Here is a 22,629-nt window from a genome sequence, read left to right on the forward strand (position 1 = left end):
GGAAGCAAAAATAAAAGAGCCTGCAGGACCTCTTAAAGACTAACAAAGGTACTCCAGTATAAGCTTTCATGAGTCAAAGCTCATTCTGTGTGTGATGCCATGAGATTCCGGTTTTATTTTTACTGACCGCAATAATTTATTACACTTTTTACTTCTTTTACAATAACGGTTAACTAATTTGTTTACATAACCACAAATCTGTAGATGATTTGCATATCTCTGTTCTAATAAGGTTAACACTTTCCAAATGCTTGACTAATATTTTGACAGTGATTGACTTAATTGACCAAATCTTTTTTGACTAATTGAATGGCCAGCCTTAAGTAAGACAATCAAATGTACGCAAGACAGTACTATCTCCCTGTTATCTGATTCAACCCTGGCAGAAGTTAAAATATTTATCCTGTAAGTTTAGAATAAATATTTTGTAGCCTTTGTGGTTTCATTCTTCTTTTCAACATTGCCTAAAGCTATTTAGAGTAAGCAGTTGCTATGAGGGAGGCATAAAAATGTGGGTTGAAAGCAGGGGTGTTGAAAGATGAAAGACCAGGTCAGAAGACATCTTTCACGTTCTTGGTGTCACCTTTAGAACACAAGAGCAGATTACAGTCATGGGACATGAATAAGTTCTTTCTTGTTGTGATTAAAAAGCGAGATAATAGTAGCCAGGTTTTGGAGGTCAAAAATAATTCAAATAAATTCCAAATATAGTATACTTTGCTGCATAGTACATGTGTGCTGATGTATAGTATATGTGTACTATAGGGCAGCAAAGAAAAGGGGTCTTTCACAGAGGTTTTCTTGTAGCTTGGGTGCTAACAGCAGTTTTCCCTCCAAGCTTCCTCACAACATCATTGCCAATTTGTTTCTGTGGTATCCTTATCATTTCTCCATGATTTCTCAGCAGTTTGGCACTAAGACTGCAGGGAAAAGGTCTCTGTGAAAGATCTCTGGGTAGGGAGGAAATTATTCCCAGATAAGGGATAAGGAGCCGCCCTGAGCCCATCTGTGGGGAGGGTGGGGTATAAATCGAATAAAATAAATAATAATTAATAAGTTGACATAAGATTCACAGCCTTAAGCCCATTTTTCATCAAACTGTCCTACATTTCTGAAGTCATCTGGATTGGGAAGCTGGAATGAAGATTTAAAATGGAATGTTGAATAAATTGCTAGCCTAACGTTTAAAGTTACCAAAATTAGACATACTCCATGCCAAGGCTTGCGGTCAGAAGGCATTGCATAACTCATGCAGTAAACAAAAAAAGTTTTTAAAAGAAGAAAATGGAATTTGTAAAACAAAAGCACTGAATACATACTGGCAGAAGGTTCTTCAGTTAGGATGTTATTTCTGTCAAGGAAAGTAATATTTCTGTGATTAAAAACTTTTGAGCCAAACAAAACAGCACACATTCCAAATAGCATTATTTTCCAGATCCGTGGTTCCGTGGTAGAGCATTTGCTTGGCATGTGGAAGATCCCAGGTTCAATCCCCAGTATCTCCAGTTAAAAGGATCAGCTAGGAGGTGACATGAAATACCTCTGCCTAAGACCTTGGAGAACAGCCGCCAGTCTAAATAGACAATATTGACCTTGGTGGATTGTTGATCTGAGAGCTAAACTACAAGAGACGAATTACACGAGGACGCTCACATGAAGGGAGTCGCAATGTTGGCCAGGAAGCTGAGTTTTAAAAGACATATCGGAAGGCTCTGTCGTTTACCCCTCTCTACAGAGGCAGCAAAGATGGCTCCTCAAAGGGTTTGTTTATTTCCTCTTCCTCTCCTTGAAGGGGAGGTGAAACTGACAGAGCCTTTGGGAGGCAGAGGAAATTAGCAAACCCTCTGAGGAGCATCTTTGCCGGTTCTGTAGAGAGGGCAAATTGACAGAGCCTTCCGATCTGTCTTTTAAAACTCAGTTTCCTGGCTAGCATTGCAACTCCATGTGCTTGTCCTCCTGTAATTTGTCTCTTGTAGTTTAGTTTTGAGTTTGACTCAAGCAACTTCATGTGTGTTTGGTTCTATGGCTTGCAAAACATGCTCTGTATTTGTCTTTTGGGGAGGCCTTTAAACAATCATGATTTTAGTCACAGAAGGCTTTCCACTTGCAGCCCCCTTGCCCAGAATCTTTAGAAATTAGTGATGCAAATCTTAAATACAGCTACACACTTCTAAGTCCATTGAAGTCTCTGAGCTTAGAAGAATGTAACTGCTTAAAGTTCACACTGAAAAGTACATTCATTTTGACTCTAGTGTGCTTGCATGTAGAGACTCGTGCTCAACTCAGTATTACAGCACTCTGCTTTCCCTTTCATTCCTAACACAATTAATTGCCTGTCGAGATAGAAGAGATCTTGTGGAAAATGTCCACAGAAGGGGAGTCAGGGTGATTTTCCAATTCACCTCTCCAGCTGCAGACTTTGACTCCTTCATGCTATTCGAGGGTTGGGTCCTTTGTCCTCCAGGGGCAACATCTCTGAGGGCATTTTGGGCTGCAGCAGGAGGGAGAAAGCTAGGAAATCCCATTTCCCTTACAGAACTCTTTACCTTCAGTAGATACTTATTGTAGGATCCAAGCTGCTGTAAGCAAAACCTGATCCCTTGTGAAGATTCCTTCTGTTTTTTGCCCCTGCCTAAACAAAACAGTACTTTACTAGTACAGTGTGATGGTCAAATAGACCCCAAAGTCAGACACAAAAATAATAATTAAAAAGGGGGGGAAAACCCCTCTTGAGTGTTTTGTTGAACATGAAACCAGCTGCAAGAAAATAAACCAGCTGTATTAAATATCTTCTGCAATACAGGAAACAGAACTGCAGCGTAGACATCAGGGACAACCAGTATCTGTTGCTGTTGCTGCCAAAGTGTTTGGTCTTGCCAGGTTGGCTGCCACCGTCTCCGCTGCCCTGGCCCCCTCCCTTGCTCAATGGAGTGATGGGAGAACAACAGGGGTGGTGGTGAGTTCCTGAAAGTGATGTCATAGCATCCTGTGACATCATTTCCTCCAGTCTCTGCCCTCAAATGCTCCTGGAAACCCTTGAAGAGCCAAGCACCCTCTGCAGAAACAGCAAAATGGATGGGCCTTGACTCTGCTTGCTCCTGGTCACAAGCAGTCCTCCAGGAACTTTCCAGTGTGGTAAATGGCCCTTGATGGGCCCCTGTGCTCTTATAAAAAGGTAATATGAAGTGACAGCCCAGGTACGGGGCCAATTTTGAAAGTGCACGGGAGCTGAGTGGACAGTAGCAGCCAGGCATGGGCCAGTTGAGTCATCATCACCTATGAAGGAAGCCACAATCCAGTCTCAGCAGTTGTGCATTTCAAGGCACCAGTGTAGGCTCCCCAGCTGATCGCCTTGCTCATTTAGCAGTGGAAGGATGTAGTCCTACAAACTGCTGCATGAGCTGCTGCTGTCAAGTCAAGTTTATTATTACAGTCTGCGACCAGCACATATAAAACCATTTGCAAATCAGTTTAAAAACAGTTGAGACTGGATTCAGGAGAAGAACAATGAATAAATATAGGAGTAGAAAAATAAGATCATCATAAATTAGTTGTTTAAAAGGTTAAAATACATTCAGTCTGCCTTATGTGATTTACGTTGCATGTAGACCTGGGCACAGAATCTTGCTACTTGACGTGTTGTCTGGTGATTCCGATCAGACAAAAGATAATCAAGTTTGATTTTATTTGAACTTCCAGGGAATCTTTCTACTAACGGACTGATGGTTTCCGCTCTAATTTTACTGTGACTTGGGAAGTTAAAGAAGATGTGCTCCATTGAGTCAATTTCTCTTAGGGGACAGGAGCAAAGCCTAAGAGAGTAAGGGACAGCTTTAAACTTTCCTTCCAGAACGGCAGAGGGTAGAGTCGAACTTCTAGCTAAAGTAAATGCCCTTCTGGAGTTACTGGATTCAAGAAAGTAAAAATAGGCTGCAGGAGCAGCAATATATTTAGTAGTATCTGAAGAAATAAAACCTGGTGCTCTAAGTAAATCTGTTTGTCTTTCAATGCCTGTCATTCTCTGCTTAATGAGTGATTTTGCCCGGTCTAACCCCATGACTAGCAAACTTTGAGGGGAAAGACCCAATTTTCCCAGGGATTTCAGAGTCGCCTTTTGCCAATTAGATTGAAATCTGTCTTGGAATAACAGAGGGAGCAGACCTTGTGGGTTTAGACTTCCTGACAACCATTTGAAAATTGAAAGGATGGTGATTCTGGCCTCTACCCTCAACATTCCTGTTTCCAGTCTAACCCATGAGTTACAGCCAAGCTACACATGCCTGACACGCCTGACACAGGTTGGACACTTGTCAGCTTCCCTCAAGTTTTGATGGGAAATGTAGGCATCCTGGTCTTGCAGCTGTAATGGAGAGCCAAGCTGTAAAACCAGGACGTCTACATTTCCCATCAAAACTTGGGGTAAGCTGACAAGTGTCCAACCTGTGTAACGCATCACTTGTAGCTTGGCTCTTAGGCACGCATTTGGGCACTTGTAATAGGGCTCTAAGGAATTTGGACTACACTTTCTCAAGCTGAGAGAAAGAGGAGGATGGCGGCCCCAAGAATGATCCGCATACTAATTGGGCCAATGATTTGGCTTTAAACAATCTGAATGCAGACGGTACATAATGCCCCCCTTGTGTTTGATAGAATTTTAATATACTGTTTGCTGTTTTGTAGCTGCTGCTGCATTACAGGGGTCTTCATTTCTAGCCCTTACAAACTGGGGAGAAAAGGCAGGGACTTTTCTCTGTAGAAAGCGTTTCTGAAGCTGTGCCAGTATGCCTTGTGTTAACTAAGTACAGTTAAATTTTATTGACAGAGACACATGCTTAAAATACTTACCCCAAGAGGAGGTGGCATGCCCTAAAAATGCACAAAACAGTATAGGCTTTTGAAATAAATCTACTTGAAACTAACAGCAAGGCTTCTATGAAAGCATCATATTGTAAACATGGCAGAAAAATTAAGCCAATTCACCAGTCATTTTTACTGATTAAAAATTGAGTGGTTTGTTATTAAAGAATCCCGTGATTAATTGAGAATCATATTATATCAGAACAAAAATGTTAATTATTTGTAAAGCAAGTATGATGCTCATTCACTATGTATAGGAAAGGCATTCTCTATCTTGCATAGAAAAGAATGGCTTTTTTCTTCTTCAATGGAAAGTACTAATCATATATAAAAATAGATAAATTGAATCAATTAAATGACAAACTGTGCTGTCCCCTGAAAAGTTACTTTGACTGCAGCCCATTGAAATCAATAGGCTTGGACTGGAATAACTCCACATAGGACTGCAGTAGAAAACTCATAAAGTTAATTGTGTTTATTACAGGATTACTTACGTTGATACTAATAAAAAGTTTAAAAATACTTACGCCAACAGGAGGTGGCATTCCCTAAAAATGCACAAAACAACACATTTAGGCATTGGAGAAAATATTTAAAGCTAAAGCAAAATGCAGAAGCATATTTATTTTTATTTATTTATTTATGTTATTTATATAGTCCACCTTTCTCACTGAGACTCAAGGCAGATTACATAGTATGAGATTAGTACAATAAATATCAAGGACATTTCCATGTAGTATCAAGGACACTTTTGTAAACAATGCCATAGGGTAAATTAATACAAGTTTTCAAAGACAGAGCATTAGTAAGGCTCCAATACAGAATTGAAGAAATTCTGAAACGGAACATAATCAGTTCTAGGACTGACATTAGACAACATGAAGCACAGGTAGTACATAGGTGTACATATTTAAATCAAACAGATATTATGTAAGGAAGCATAGTGGTGAGCTCTATGGTCCCTAACTCAATGAAGCATCTAAGACCCCCTCCCTACAATACAGCCCTCCTATCTGAGTAAAAAGCCTTTTTGAATAATTTAATTTTGCATCGTTTGTGGAAAGCCAGGAGAGTGGGGGCTCTTCTGACCTCCTCAGGCAGGCTGTTCCACAGAGTAGGGGCCACCTCAAAGAAAGCCTGTCTACAGGCTGCTGTTAATTTTGCCCATATTGCAAGCTGTAATGCAATGTTTAGCCATCTATTTCCTTTAATACTGTGGTAAACTAAACAAACAGTACACTCCTAAACAGAGTTACTCCAGTCTAAGCCCACTTACTTCAATGGGCTTAGTCTGGGGTAAATCAGTTTAGGATTGCACTGAAAGAGTTCCTAAAAATTGGGGTGACACAAGTGCTAATCATTACATCTAATTCTGAACCAGTCCCTAGAACATGGATCAAAAAAATCCGCACAATGGAGTCAGGTACAGAATGGGAGGATTTTTTTAACAAACCTGGAGTTTGCAGAAAAATCTTAAAAATAAAAAAATATATTTTTTAAAAAAGATTAATTTCCCCAAATAATGGAAGTAACATCTGTAGCTTTAAGATAATGCCTGCTGAGATTTCATGGGATTACATTCTGGGATGTCATTGGCTATAGGAACTGTAAAAATGTTGCCCAGCTTGGTTTCTGTCAGTCACTTGTGGTGCTGGGAGAGACTGAAAAAGGTAAAAAGATAAAAGGAAAGTAAAAAAGAAGAGAAAGGGAAGAGAAGGGAAGAAGGGAAAAAAGAACTGAAGGGGAAAAAGCAAAAAAAGGTAGGTGGGTGGGAGAGAGGTTGTGGGGAGGAGGAGGGAAGCTAAAACTGGAGGGGGACAGATAATAATAATATAATAATATTTGATTTATATACCACCTTTCATGACAACTTAAAGCCCATTCAGAGTAGTTACAAAGTGTGTTACCTCACAACAATTACCCAGTGAGGTGGGTGGGACTGAGAGAGCTCTGAAAGAGCTGTGACTGACCCAAGGTCACCCAGCTGGTTTCAAGCAGAGGAATGGGGAATCAAACCCGGTTCTCCAAATTAAAGTCCTGCTGCTCTTAACCGCTACACCACACTGGTTCTCTAATGATAAGTTGGCTGGTGGGCGTGAGGTAGAAGGAAGCAAGGAGAAATGAGATGCCCCCACGAGTCCTCAATAGTCCCCTGCTTGTTATCTTTAATACAGCTATCTGTAAAAATGCTGATACTGGATACTGCCTTAAAAGATGTCAGACTGGAGGGAATGCCTCATCAAAGATAATGCCTTTAGTAAAAAGGAGATATTCTATGTAATAGAGATATTCTATGTAATTACTACTTGAATGTATTAAAATACCTACCCCAACAGGAGGTGGCATGCCCTAAAATGCATAAAACAGTATGTGAAGAAAAAAAAGATAATGTTTTCATACAAACCATAGCAGAAATGTTCCATCAATTAACAGTCAGTGGATTGTTAAAAAGAAGCCCATTATTGATCAATGGGTTATCTTGTTAATTTTTGTTATTTATTTGTTAATCTTTTAATACAAATATTGTGGTCACTATCTTTAGAAGAGGCATTCTCTCTTGTGTATCATACAAGAAAGAATGCCTCTTTTTTTCTAAGTCAAGCAATAAGTATACACAAAATGAATTGTACAGTACTATAAAAAATTACATCGGTCTCAGATCATTGAAATCATTAGGTTTAGACTGGAGTAACTCCACATGAGATTGTAGTATGACACTCGGGAGGTTAGTTGTGTTTATTAGAGGACTACTTACATTGATATTGATAAAAGCATAAAAATACTTACACCAACAGGTGGTGGCATTCCCTAAAAATGCAAAACAACAACACTCTGATTTTGGAGAAAATATTTAAAACTAAAGCAAAATGCAGAAACATATTGTAAGCTGTCATGCAATATTTATTCACTTACTTTAAAATATTTGGTAAACTAAACAAAGAAAGACTAAACGTGCTAATTATACATCTACTTTTGAACAAAACCCTAGAGTGTAGATCAAAAAATCCAACCAATGGAGCCAGGGACAGACCAGGGTGTGTGTGTTCTACAAATCTGAGAGAAGCTTTAGGTTTGCAGAACCATCTGAAACAAAAAAACAGCCCCCCCAAACCCAAATCACGCGCGCCCCCTCCGAAACCCCATCTGCACAGGCAAATTTTGCCACTTCAGTTCTCACACTGCAGCATTTTTTTCATGACCATCTGCACCTAATTTGCTGCCATGTGTGGTCAATCCGGCTACTATGTGGCTTTTCCGCAGTTTTCTTGGGAGCGCTTAAACCCTGACTTTTTTTTAATAAAAAAATCCATTTTCTAGTTAGCTATTTCCCCGTGTACACTCTTTATTCCGTCTTTTAATGTTCCACCCTCTTCTGTCCCCTTCTGCCAGCCCACTTCATTGTGATTGGCCACTGCTGTCTATCTAGCCACTCCATCCCCCTCCTTTCCATCCCCTCCCCTCTTTCCTCTCCTACTCCTTTAATTTTTTTAAAAATCCAGCATAGGATCGATGCACTGATGGGCTGAGAGGGAGAAATGCAGGAAACAGATTGACCTAGCTTTCCAGCTATGCTTCGATTCATTGTGTGTGCAGAAAAGAAGGAATGTCATCAGTGACATCATCGATGATGGCATCAGTGATAAAAGCGCCAGCATTTATCTAACCCGAAATATTTTTACAGCCAGACTAAAAAGAACAGCACCACACTGACCAAATGTGAGAGGTGCAAAAGGGTCCAGACAAACTGATTCCATGCCTTTTGGCTTGACTTCTGGGATAGTGAGGAGTTATGTCTCCAGTACAGAAGGGACTAGAATCAATGTCTATAGCTTTAAGAGGTGATTGATCACTGAGATCTCATGAGACTACATTTTGAGATCTTGGTGGCCATTTTTGTGGTTGCTAGTCAAGTACAAGAATATCACCCAGCCTTGGTTTCTGTCAGTCAAAGATGATGTGGAGAGAAGAGATACTGAAGAAGGTAAAAGATGGAAGAGAGGGAAGGAAGAACAGAAAAAGATAGGTGGGTAGGAGAGAAGAAAGTGGGGTGACTACCAGAGGGAGGGAATGAGGGAAAGCTGAACATTGCGGGGAATGAGGGAGCAGATAAAGGTAGGTTGGCTTGTGGGAATATGAGAGAGAAGGAAGCAAGGGCAGGCTATGGGGTCCAAGGGGAAGGAAAATGGAAATAGTGTGGGGAGGGGGGATACAGGAGGATATGAGATGCCCTCATGAGTTTTTTTCCTATGACCTGGATAGCCCAGGTAAATTCGATCTCAAAAGCTAAGCAGGGCCAGCCTTGGTTAGTAATTGAATGGGAAACCTTCAGAGAAGACCAGGGTTGTAGAGGCAGGTGATGGCAAACCACCTCTGTTAGTCTCTCACTTTAAAAACTCCAGCAGGGGTCTCCATACGCCAGCTACGGTTGACAGTGCTCCACAACCATGAGTTCTCAGGGATCCACCACTTGGTTATTTTGAAAACAAATCTTTTAAAAATGCAGCTGGAAGCCACCATATTAGAGGAAGCATTCCTTTTTCTATGTCCCAAGGAAGGGAATGCCTCTTCTAAGACAGGGCTGCCAGGTCCCGTACCCCCAGCCTCTGCCCCTGCTGCTGCTCACCTAGCCAGTAGGGGGAAACAAAGAGGAAACAGGAGAGGCAGGCCAGGATGCAGACCAGGAGTGCAGGTCTGTCTGTCCAAATTCCTGGTCAATGATTTTTACTAAATCAGTCATGGTGTGACCCATTGGTTCAGTTCTGTGCCAGAAATAATGTCCAGAGATACAGGTGCATGCACTTTGTACATGCACATAGATGAATAATCCAGAGGAGTTAGCCGTGTTAGTCTGTAGTAGCAAAATAGTAAAGAGTCCAGCAGCACCTTTAAGACTAACCAACTTTATTGTAGCATAAGCTTTTGAGAGCCACAGCTCTCTTTGTCATATGCATCTGATAAGGAAAGATGTGGCTCTCGAAAGCTTATGCTACAATAAAGTTGGTTAGTCTTAAAGGTGCTACTGGGCTCTTTACTACAGATGAATAATGGTTGCCTACCGAGCCCTGTACTCCTCCCTTCATTTTTATCTGGGGGGGAGGGGGTCTTGGAACCTTGTTCTAAGATAATGCCTTTAAAAAATGAGATTTATTTCCACCTTCAAGCTATTGTGCTACTCCAGTGCAAATGTATTATGTAGATTTAATCATTCCACACTCATGCAATTAACTGAATTGTGCTAATGCACACTACTATTATTTACATAGACATATGTGTAAATTACTTACCCCGACAGGAGGTGGCATGCCCTAAAATGTACAAAACAATATATGAAGATATTTGAAAGGAAAGGGAGGGGGGAAGACTGGAATGAAAACATTGCATTGGAGCAGAAATGTTCTATCAGTGAATTGGCCAGTTGAACTGATTTAAAACTGAATGATGTGTCATAAAGAAGCCCATTATTAGTTAAGCAACAAGTGATTTTAGAAAAACGTTATTTTTAATACAAATAGGTTCTTGTGCAAAGTTATTCCAGTCTAAACAGTCTAATGGACTTAGACTAGAGTAACTCCACAAAGGATTGCATTGTAAGATTAATTGGGTTGTGTTCATTACTAGAGATGGGCACGAACTGGAAAAAATAAACTGTGCGATTTGTGGTTCGTCGCATTTCACAAACCACGAATTTTCACTAACCTGCCCCGGTTCACGAACCGGTTCATTTGGTTCGTGAAAATGTCACATCCAGGTCAGCAAATCATCACTTCCGGGCCAGCAGGTCACTTCCAGGCCAGCAGAAGGCCTATCCCCTGTTGCCTAGGAAACTGATTGATCAGCCCCAGGCTGTCTGCAGTGATGAACCAAAAAATGAACCAAACGGATTCGGTTTCGTTTTCCCGGCCATGTCGGACGCTCCTCTCCGCAGGTCCGGGAGCAAACGTCCGAGCAGCCTGACCGGGCGGTTGACCCGCGAGGGTTAACCCCCAGGACTCCCAGTGAGGGAGACAGGGTCCGGGGCGCGTCGGGAAGAACCCTCTGAAAGCAATGCAGGGGGTAAATTGCCTGTTTGCTCCAACGGAGGCTGGCAGACTTGCGCAGCACATCGTGTGCAGCCGGGCCATGGAGAACAGCAATAAGCAGATTTAAGGTGAAAACCTGTAAGTAAGCGAATCCCTTCTGATTTCTAAGCATATGCGAAGGATTGGTGGGAGTTGAAGCTAAGAAGGTGCGGATTTCTTCCCCTTCATGGAGTTTCGGAACTTAGCTGTGCCCCCCCCCTAAGATGGTGACGAAAAAACAGAGCCCAGCAATGAGTAAATCGGCGATGGCGACGTTACAGGGGAAGGGGGAAACTTTGGAAGAGATGGTGAGACGAGCAGTCTTTGATGCTGTGCAGCCTTTTGTAGCAAAACTGAATGAAATGGGGCAAAAGGTTGATTCAGTGGAAAGCGAAGTGAAAACCATTAAAGAAACAGCGACCGGAGCAGAGCAGTCTGCACACGAGTACGTAGTACTCATGAAAGCAACAAGTAAGGAAGTGAAGCTTTTGGAGAATCAAATAATAGGATTGCAAGTGGACCGTGCCCAAACGGTATTGCGTCTTCAGAATGTAAAAGAGGAGCAAAGTGAAAATTGAAAAGATTTGGTATCTGGACTTTTGGCGCCATTCGCAAAGACAACTAAAGAAGAGTTAAAAAGCGATATTTTGGAAGTCCGGCGGACATCTTCAAAGTATGTAATGAAGCGTCAGCTGCCTCGCGAGATTATTATTGACTTTTCATCTAAGAAGACTCGGGACACCATCTTATATAATTCGTACAATGTGGACTTGGATTATTTGGGCAACAAGGTTAAAATATTGAAGGATGTTCCATTTTTGGCTCGTAAAAGAAGATTTAAGTATAAAGGACTTGCGGCTTTCTTGAGGAAATGTGATGTAAAATATAAATGGTTGTTTCCAGAAGGCGTCTGGTTTAGATATAAGGATCAAACCTACAAGATTACATCGGAAGCGCAGCTGACAGACTTTTTGTTTAACCATCAGGAGTTCCAGCAAGAAGAAAGCCCAAAGTCTGAAGGGGAAAGTGGGGGGGAGGAGAGAGCGGGCGCAGCTGCTCCAGCTGCGCAGAGAGAACTGAGACCGAGACGAAGGGGGGGGGGAGGAAAACCTGATCCTGAATATAGTCTGTATTGTATAAGATCTACCAATCTGATAGCATATTAGAAAGTTAATTTTTGAGAAAAATTGCACCATGAAGGGAATACAAGATATGTAGTGTAGCGTTTGTTGTTTGTATGTTGTTTTTCCTTTTTTCCCAGCCCCCCCTTCCCTTTTTTCCCCCTTTATACTTTTGTAGTCTTTTGTAGTTTTTTATGTTAGATATTAAAAATAAAAAAAATTATTTTTTAAAAAAATGAACCAAACGAACCAGCCTAAAGTTCGTGGCAGTTCATCAGAAATGGGCTCTGACAAACTGCCGGTTCATGAACCACAAACAGGCCTGGTTCATCGCAAACTTTGGTTCGTATTTCAGTTCATGCCCATCTCTATTCATTATAGGGCTAATTGCACTATTAGTATTAAAAGGTGGGTTGTCCTACAAATGCACAAAACAGTAAATTTAAATAGGGGAAGGAAACATTAAGGCAAATAACACAGTTTTTGTGAAAACATCACATTGGGTTGGATTCAGTGATCAATCTGCAGAAAGTGCTGATGGCTAATAGTGCGGATTGTTCCCAAGCAGTCCCTTCCAACCCCAAGAAAGTTGATTCCAATGGCCATTGAACCTCCATTAGCCATGCAGGTTAGTAGACTGCACTGGGGAATTAACATTCTTCCCTCTTCCATCATTGCTTATGCAGATTTAGGGGGTTAAGCAGGTCTACTAAGACGTAATTCTCATGTCATTCATAGGGCTTACTCCTTGGGAAGTATCCTTAGGATTGTGGCCTGTAACATTTTAAACTCATACAATTAATTGAAATGTCTTAATGCACCCTATTAATATTTACGTGGAGATTTGAATAAAAATACTTACCCCGACAGGTGGTGGCATACCCTAAAAATGTATAGAACAGCATATATAGATATTTGAAAGCAAAAAAACCCCAAGGCTTGATTAAAAATATTGAGTCATTTCTTAAAATGCTTATTAGAAAATTAAGTGTTCTTTCTCCAAGCCACTGCAATATTCAAATCAATGCAGATTCAATCAATGAATCAGTTAAAACAAATATCATAGAATCATAGAGTTGGAAGGGGCCATACAGACCATCTAGTCCAACCCCCTGCCCAGTGCAGGATCAGCCTAAAGCATCTCTGACAAGTATTCATCCAGCCTCTTCTGAAAACTGCCAGTGAGGGGGAGCTCACCACCTCCCTAGGCAGCTGATGCCACTTTTGAATTACTCTGACTGTGAAAAAGTTTTTCCTAATATCCAACTGGTACCTTTGTGCATGTAATTTAAGCCCATTGCTTCGGGTCCTACCCTCTGCTGCCAACTGGAACAGCTCCAACATATAATGAATATCATTGCATCAATTGAAAGGCAGAAATATAAAGTTCTTACCCCTATAGGGAATCCATAGAAATTCTAAAAAGACACAAATCATTAGACATTTGAAAAAACTAGTTTTAAATTTAAAACAAATTATACAGCTTCTATGAACACAATATGTTGTAATTTTGATGGAAACGTAGTCAATTAATCTTTTAAAATAATTAATTATGCTCCTTATTAAATGTTTAACATATTTCTTTTACAAAATGCTGTTTTTAAATGCAAGTATTTATTAAAGCTTCAGACTGCGGTCACTGTCTTAAAAGAAGCATTCTCACTTCTGTCTCAAATAGGAGGGAATGCCTCTTTTAGGACAGTGTTTCCTGTGATGCCTCCTAGTACAGTATGCCTGCTTTCCCCCTTTAAATAAATTCACGATATGCAAATATATGCAAAGTTAGTCCATTTTAGTCCATTTAGACTGGAATTAACTCTGCATAGGGTTGCATTGTTAATCAATTACAACTCATATGATGAATTTTTTTATCTAGATGAATACACATTTCATAACTATATTGTACTGGATTTTTATTACCGAAGTAGGTCTACTCAGAAGTAAATCCTATTTTATTCAGTGGTGCTTACTTTAAGGAAAATGTTCTTAAGACTGCAGCCCTAGTCTGATATTTTTAACTACTGTGCTATTCTGACTCCTTAGCTCAGGGTTCTTAGCTTCTTAGCTCATGGGCACTGTGGCACCCACCAGTACTTCCCCTGGCACCCACTGAGCTTTTCAGAAAGTGGCTGGGGCCATTGCAAGGCAGGACTTGTTACTGGCTTCTCTTATCCAAACGAAAGGGTTTTCCACAGCTGCAGCAGCAGTCACAGCCACTGGAGGATCAGGAGGACTAGTAAGCACAGCTTGGCAATTGGCAGGTGATGGTGGAAGCAGGGACTTAAACTATAGGAGAGCACAACTGGTATCCCTGGCATCATGATGCAACTTCTAGGGCAACCCAGAAATGATGTCATCATGCTGAGGTGTGTGTGATGCTCTAGCACTTGCACAAAACTCTATGGCTAAACCTTTTGGCAGATGCTAAAGCATCACCCAATGCGGTGACATCACTTCTGGGTCATGCAGGAAGTTGTATCATCACTCTGGGGAATCCCCTTTTGCCGGCCGTTTTCCAAATCAGTGGTGGTGGGCAGCAGCTGGGGGAGGGGCAGGGGATCTTGTACCACCAGTGGGAATGTGGTAGCTCTAGTGGTAGAGGGATCTGCACCTTCTTCCCTTGCCATTCCAGAAATGTATGCATGCCAGCAAAGCTGATGTAGCAGCCCTTTCCCACATTACTGTCTCCCCTGCCAGGCAATTTTGCTGTAGTAGATTTTCCAGCAGCAGCATTTATGGCCAAAAAGGGAGAACAAATAAATAGTTAAGCATGCGGAAGGGTCTCAGACTGGGCATGTGGATTATCACAACAGAAATGTGTTGCTCATATAGGAAGAGGACCACATAACTGATCCTGCCTGTGCTGGTTCCTTTGTGCACATGACCAGAGCAGCATGGACGTCCCAGGAAAGTGGCTTCCATGCCAGCGCTAGTAAAAATAAGCCCCAAAATTCATGCGCAAGATCAGTTCTCAGTATACTATGGGATCAGCTCTTCTCTCTTTCCTCCAGCTCTCTTTTTTCACACTAATGAAACATCGAGTGATTCCACACACGTTGGATAATGCACTTCCAATCCTCTTTATACATCATTTGGAATGGATTTTTTTGTGTGTGGAACAAAAAATCCACCTCAAATGATTGATAAAGTGCATTGAAAGTGCATTATCCAACGTGTGCGGAATCAGCCATCTTTTCCTCATCAAATGTAAAAGTATAATCCTACCACAGCAAGTGTAGTATAGTGGTTAGAGTACTGGACTAGGATCTGAGCAACCTCACTCTGGCTTGGAAACCCACTGAGTGACTTTGGGCCAGCCACACACTCTCCGCCTAACCTACTCCCTGTGTTGTTGTGAGGATAAAGTAGAAGAGAGGAGAACGATGTAAATTGCTTTGGGTCCACCGGACACGAGAGGTGCCAGAACTCCATTAAAGTAAATCATACTTATGCAATCAGTAAATCATAAGTAAATCATACTTATAAGTAAATCATACTTATGATAAGTAAATTATACTTATGCAATCAGATCATTATAGGGTTTTTGGTTTGCCCGCCATTGACATAGGGTGAATGAAGAATCTTACATTGTAAAGTTCAGGGAATCTGTTCCAGGGAGCATACTGGAAAGAGAGAGAAAGAGAGAATAATTTTAATCAGGGCTTTTCTTCTTGGAAAAGAGGTGGTGGAACTCTCAAGAAGGAAATGAGGGAGAAACACATGGGCCCCCTTACAAAACAACCATTTCCTCCAGGGAAACTGATCTCTGTCTAGAGATCAGGGGGCGGGTCCACCGGACACGAGAGGTGCCGGAACTCCGTTCCACTGCGTTCCTGCTGAAAAAAAGCCCTGATTTTAACACAATGAAATTGCACACCAGAGTTCCTTAAACCTACAGAGGGATACTTTGAAGCATATTAATTAGACTCCCCCTTTCTGTGTCATTAAATACAGTATATCAGTGGCTCTCAAACTTAACCTAAGGACCTCCGTTTTCAGTAATAAAATTTGGTTCCCCCCCCCCCGCCACCTCTTCCTTCCTTGACAAACACTCACCACACACCAAAAAGCCCCTTTCTAAAGTGTGTGCGGCAAGTAGATGTGTGGCAAAAAAGACCCAGAAAAACGGCAACCCTGAATTTACAGTATTCAGCTGAAACCTAAGATTGGCCATTGTTGCAGATGACAGTCTTTCTATCTATATGCTGAAATCCTTCACACAGGAAAATAGAGCGAAACCCACAAACTAATGATTGCATTAGGACTAACTTTCTTGGAGATCCCCAGGGTTGAGCTACTGGTTTGCAACATCTAAGCATTGCACTTTCTAGCTTATGTTCTGGGAAGACCTGAAAGATAGATAACTAAGAACTCCTACGCTTTGAAGGGGTGTGTGTTCAAATTCTGTCCCCTTTGTTCACTTCCCATGAAGTGAAGGATCCTTGCCCCCAGTGCTCTGCTACACATTAGCCAGATGGGCACAAGAGGAGCCCATGCTCTGCCCATTACCAGGATTATCCTACTGGACCCCCAAGGCTCCCCAGATACCACTTTGAGAAAACAATTCTCTATGTTATAAGAAGGTGCCAAGGTATGCATCGGTTCTGCTGCATTGGCTTTTGTCTCCAAAGGCTGTGCAAACAATCAGGTACCGGACAGGGATGTGCAGATTGTATCATGTTAATTGTATCATAATGGCAGAGAAGTATCACACACACACACACACACACACCTACACACACACAGACATCTTTACGATCTCAGTCCAAAGCTGGCAGCTATTACATGTGCATGTTTGTGAGGGAAGATATGGCAGCTATATTACTATAATATTTAATAACTGCACATAATAACAGCTCTTATCTCCCTCTCTTCTAGACTGATTAGTGCGCCACTCAGAGCAGTGAACAAATCCAGTGATTTCCTTGTCTTAACTGAGAGGTCTTTCTCTGGTAAGAACCACGTTCCTTTGCTGGAAGGAAACCACTGGATCCAACCTATTGTGTTTTGTTTTCATACACTTGTGTAAATGAAGTGATGAAAATAATACTTGCCACAGTCGATCTGAAAAATGTTCTCCTCCTTTAATATAAATGCTGGTATTACCTGTGCTGCTTGCTGAGGTACTGCTACTTGAGTAAATGGCATAGATCCTGGTAACTGAGGTAATTGTGCAAATCCTGGTAACGGAGGAAATACAGGAGGCCCCTGAGAAATCAAAATGGGTCGACGCTGTGGAAATACAAAGTAATGTTATCTATGGGAACTGGGATTCTTAAGCTGTTTGAGAATTGATTGAAACCAGACACAGTGGGTAGAAGAAAATATAACGTATGCTATAGGATTTGCTACCCTGAAAATACATTTTAGAAACTGAAAACCCATCCTGGAATGTGTGTTCAAACTGCTGAAACCCCAGTAAAGCTAACTCATACACTCAGTCAAGATGAACAATTATAAGGTGACTTACCTCTTCGCTGGAAAGTCCAACTGACCGCTGTCAGAAAAGATAGAATGAGGTTAGAGTTCACATGATTATGGAATACACTTTATCCTTAAAATGTAAGAAAACCTTTAAAGGTTTTTGCAAAACATTCAATTACATGTTCTGTGCTATCACTTCCCTCTGTTTTTCGGGGTTCCTGTCATTACCCATGGGAACTGCTTGGGTCTCAATGAGCTTAGCAAAAATACTCTGTGATTTTGTTAATGATCGTGGCATCAAGATCCAGCTGAAGAAGGCAGTGGACCAAGGTTGCCAAAAAGATGATACCAACCACAGCAGACTGGGCACAACAAGAGCTGGCATCCAAACCTGTCCTTGCATGAACTCAGGGCTTTTTTTCAGCAGGAACGCAGTGGAACAGAGTTCCAGAACCTCTTGAAAATGGTCACGTGGCTGGTGGCCCCGCCCCCTGATCTCCAGACAGAGGGGAGTTTGCCCTCGGCAATCTAAACTCCCCTCTGTCTGGAGATCAGGGGGCGGGGCCACCAGCCATGTGACCATTTTCTCCAAGGGCAACCCACTGAGTTCCACCACCTCATTTCCCAGAAAAAAAGCCCTGCATGTACTACAAGCAGGGCTGTTGTATATGTGTGATTCCTATCCAGGGTTGTTCTGCAGCTGCCTGGCTGGTTCGCCAGATCTCAGAACCCATGTTGTAAGTGGGGAGGAGAATGCAGGGGACAAAACAGAGAGGAACTATGAAGCTGTGCTCTATGAGCAGAGCTCTGCTCATGATTTTTGGATGCAAATCAAAGATCTGTAAATTATTATAATTGTTATTTATTATTGCTGCCACCATTTCATTGAACTTTTTTGACCAATTCAGAAGCTGCCCTGAATAAATCAGGCAGCAATGTTATTAAAAGAAAAACTATTGTTTTTAATACATTCACTGGCAAAATCACTGTGAAGAGTACATGTCATTTTAGAAGAGGCATTCTCCCTCATCTCTCAGACAGAACGGCATGCCTCTTCTAGGGTGGTGCCTGTTACAATGTGTGGTTGTCATTCCTAAACAGAATACACTGTTTTCTTTTGAGTTTTGACTTGATCACATGCAAAAGTTTGCAGATTGAACCACTTCATTAATCAATAAAAACCGTATTATTAATCAACTAAGATGCCTTTAATCAGGTGAGAGTACTAATTATTTCTAGGCATCATCTATGTGCACTGTTTTTCATAAAGGTTTCATGACCAAATCACAGATCTCTGTACCAAAGATCATACAGTCTAAATTAAGACAGAGGTTGGTGGAAAGCAGCAAAAAGAGTTTAAAAAGAAAGAAGCAATTATATTGTCTGTTCAAGCCGTAAGACATTCTGCATTTGGTTGGAAGTACTGTATCAATGTTACTTACACGGACTGGGACAGCAACTACTGTGCTCAGAAAACAGCAAAGAAGAACCAGCAGTTTCATGGTGGTAGAGGAATCTGCAGCAACAGAGTTGAGAAACAGTTCAGGCAGTTTCCCCGAGGGTTGTTCAAGCTGTGAGCATGCTTACCTGGATACAAGTTCTACAGAAATTTATCAGTCATTTCAACCCAGGATCGACCTGTTAAGGCATTCAGGTGGAAGGTGATACCAGGACTCGACCGACAGACTGAAGAGTGAGAATCTATTAATTTGGATTTGATGGCAAGATAGTCAGATTTTGGGGTTGGATCCAGCCAGCTTTCCCAAGCAATCGCACCTCATTTCCTGCCTTGCTACACTGCCTGCTCCTCATAGCTTTTGTCCATAAAGGTCCCTTAATCCCCAGGATAGTCAAAGAGAACCATCCCTTCATCAGAAGTAAAGGATAGTCAAAGAGAACCATCCCTTCATCAGAAGTAAAGGATAGTCAAAGAGAACCATCCCTTCATCAGAAGTAAAGGATAGTCAAAGAGAACCATCCCATCATCAGAAGTGAAAAAAGTAGTTGGTTCCAACTTTATGCTCCCACCAAGATTATTTTACAGCATTCCTGCTGCTATTTGATTTATAGTCTTTGTCTGCAGATATTTATTATTTATATGGTACCATTGTGGAAAATAGCAGAGATTAGTCCCTTCCCTAAAGAGATTATATTCAAAGACTCATTTACTTGGAAATCAGCACAGCTGCATTCAATGGAACTTACTTGTATGTATATAAGCATTACTTAGGATGCCACATTGGAGAACATGTATTTATTTTGTTTAAAAAAGGTTAACCCCCTCAAATTATATCTTATATCTCCTTGAAGATGGCTTATACAAGCCATGAAAACAATAAATCACATATGCAATAAAGAACAAAAACCTCGCTCTCATGACTTTAGCGTGCCCCTGAAGTGCTGCACCCCCAAATGGGATATAAAATTCTGGATTTGGGGAATCAAGGCTAAAAATTATAGGCCTAAATGATTTCCATTTTGGTCTTTTTTTATCAGCAAAACTTAACGTTCCGTTGGGATCTGGCATCCTTGCTCTGAGCAAGGATGCCTCCATTTCTGATCTCACCTTTTCCAGGAGATCCGGGACTCACTTTCTGTGAAGTTATATGCAGTCTAGAGCACTCTCATCTGCTTACTAATTTTATTCTCCTTGTGAGATGTATTGTCCTGCCCCCCTCCTGTCAATCATAGTCTGTTCCCACCACTTCCTCTTTCAGCAACCCTCTTACTCCCTCCTGGATTCAAGTACTCTCCTTTCTTCCCCTCTTCAATTTAAGGAGGTCTATACTAACCTTAAAGGCAGACAACATACAGTGCAATCCTAACCAGAGTTGTGTCTGTCTACACCCATTGATTTCAATGGGCTTAGACCGGAGTAACTCTGCTTAGAATTTCACTGTTAGTGAAGCAATCGTTCAATGCTTCAATAGAAATTCTAGCAGATAAAGAATGTATAATGTTCTTCCCGCACTTAGGTCTAATCCTTCCCACACATCCTGTCCCAGGAAGGGTATTCTGAAGGAGAAACAGAGATCCACGGATAGTTCAAACAATTAAAAAAAAAATCTCATGTGGTAAACATTACATAAAGATCCCCGCTGTATGAAAACGAGCAAAGCAGGCTGAACGTGTTAAGATAATGTAGTATCTTTTAGCCCCTGTGAAGATCGTCTGTGCAGCTTCATTTGGTGCAGCAGTCTTAGTTGCCATATCTCAAAAAGGACATTGCAGAGCTGGAAGAAAGTACAACCACCCTGACTAAGGGTTTGGAGTGCTTTTCTTATTCAGAAAGGCTGAAGAGTGTGGGATTTTTCAGTTTAGAAAAGGGGCAACTAAGGGGGGAAGATGAAAGAGGTTTATAAAATTATGCATGGGATACAGAAAGTGGGCAAGAGAAATTTCTCTCCCTCTCCCCAATTACTAAAACTTGAAGGCACCTGCTCAAGCTGAGGGGCAATGATGAAGGATGGACAAAAGGAAGTACTTCTTTACTCAACAAGTGATTAACATGTGGAGCTGACTTCCAGAGGATATTATTTAATTTGGGGTGGGTGGGAAATGACTAAAAAATATAGGCAACACAGAGGCACCTGTACAAAATGTTATGCTAAACAGCTTGAGTTGGTAAGAAAATGATTTACTTCACACTACTGAGGTTAGTGTGCACACATCACATAACAAACGATGAGATTTTATTTTTTGAAGGGTGAAGGCGGAGAGTGGTGAGGAAGAAAGAGAGGGAAGGGTGTGGTTACACTGTTGTATTCCTGTATAAGTGAGACCAGCCTATTTTTCTATCCTGGAATCCATTTTCTTTAAGTATAGAAAGAGCCAGACTATTTTGCTTGATGACATATTCTGAACGGGAAGGGGCAAAGTGTTTGCTTTTGCTGTTTGCATTAGCTAGTGTACAGAAGCAAAAATCGATAGCAGGTCAGTATCTTGTCAGTCGGCCAGAACCTGATCATGCTCAGTGTCACAGAAACCTAGCAGAAAAGGAGGGGCTGAAAGACCAAAGAAACTCAGAGGCTTATTTCAGCTTTTTTCCCTCTTTTAAGATTCAAAGACGTTGAAACACAGTAATTCATACATTTATTCTTATGCCTAAAGAAGGAAGACACTATGCACACACTAACAATCATGAGAACACACTTAAAGAAAGGAACATGAGGAAAATCCACAGCAAGAGAGATTCTTTTAAAGAGTTTTTGGTTTTAGAAAAAGAATCACTGACTGACCAATTTCAGACTTAGCTCAAACCGTTCAGAGACACTCAGAGACACTGTCTTGGCTGTAACGTCACGCTGACACTAATCACATGATTGCATTACTGGAAAACACACATGCATGCATATATTCATATATTCACAGCTCAATCAATCTCACTATATCTCTACATGAAATAACTCAGCAATCATTATGCATATATCAATCACATAGGCCTCAATCATAAGGAACCAAGGATATACTGAACCAAACAAAATGGAGTCTAAATGAACTTTGAATGGAGACGTGGCAATAAGTTAAGATCCAGGGGATTTTCGCTGATACATGATATTCATATGAGTAATGATAGCAAATACTAAGGGATCAGAGTGACCTGACCGTTTTACAGATGTCACGATCTCAGCGCAAAATCTGCAAATGCTGCAATTTTTAGGTGATTTCCAGTGCCAGGAATGACTCTGAAGAATCTCATTGGTGAATTTGAATGGGTTGATGTGAGCCAAAACAGTATAAAAATGAGCAAGAAAACCATGGAGTCTAAGAAGCTAGGAGGAGAGAAAGGAAGGAACACCTCCTTGCTATCTCTCTCCTTTTCCTTTCAGGTTGGCAAGGTGCTCACCCATTCTTTCCATCAATGAGAATCTCTGGGACATCTCCAGGATTGGTAAGATGATTCACTATGTCTTGTTCTTGCTGTATTGTTGATCAAGCTATTGCAATGCTAAGACCATGCCGTACCATGATACTTAGAGTCTATGTAACCTATGCAGAATGATTTAAATAAAACTTACTGAAATTTATGTCCAGGCCTGTGTTGTATCCTTGCTCTCTTCTCATTTGGGAAACTCTGATTCAGTTGGAGATATATCAAAGATTCCCCCCCTCTCGCATGGTAAACTGTTGGCTAAAGAGCAAAGCTAACAACACGTTGCTGTTTAACC

The 22,629-nt window shown here is 41.2% G+C and overlaps 1 protein-coding gene across 2 annotated transcripts; it reads right to left on the minus strand.

Moving 5' to 3' along the window:
• Positions 1 to 306: 306 nt before the first annotated feature.
• Positions 307 to 22,572, minus strand: LOC129336579 (proline-rich protein 2-like). Of its 2 annotated transcripts, none has more exons than XM_054989755.1 (14): positions 22,480 to 22,572; positions 18,904 to 18,977; positions 17,508 to 17,534; positions 17,144 to 17,269; positions 15,625 to 15,660; positions 13,432 to 13,455; positions 12,900 to 12,920; positions 10,143 to 10,163; positions 7,645 to 7,665; positions 7,186 to 7,206; positions 5,385 to 5,405; positions 4,846 to 4,866; positions 1,320 to 1,351; positions 307 to 583 (listed from the first exon to the last, which is right to left on the minus strand). In XM_054989755.1, exons 1-13 carry the CDS (start codon positions 22,523 to 22,525, stop codon positions 1,346 to 1,348), a joined length of 465 nt encoding a protein of 154 aa, XP_054845730.1. In that variant the 5' UTR covers positions 22,526 to 22,572; the 3' UTR covers positions 307 to 583; positions 1,320 to 1,345. The 2 variants fall into 2 exon arrangements, with proteins under 2 accessions (XP_054845730.1, XP_054845731.1); XM_054989756.1 differs by lacking the exon at positions 22,480 to 22,572 and adding an exon at positions 20,028 to 20,102.
• Between the last annotated feature and the right edge of the window lie 57 nt (positions 22,573 to 22,629).

This window comes from Eublepharis macularius, chromosome 10 (assembly GCF_028583425.1).
Source record: "Eublepharis macularius isolate TG4126 chromosome 10, MPM_Emac_v1.0, whole genome shotgun sequence".
Lineage (NCBI taxonomy): Eukaryota > Metazoa > Chordata > Lepidosauria > Squamata > Eublepharidae > Eublepharis > Eublepharis macularius.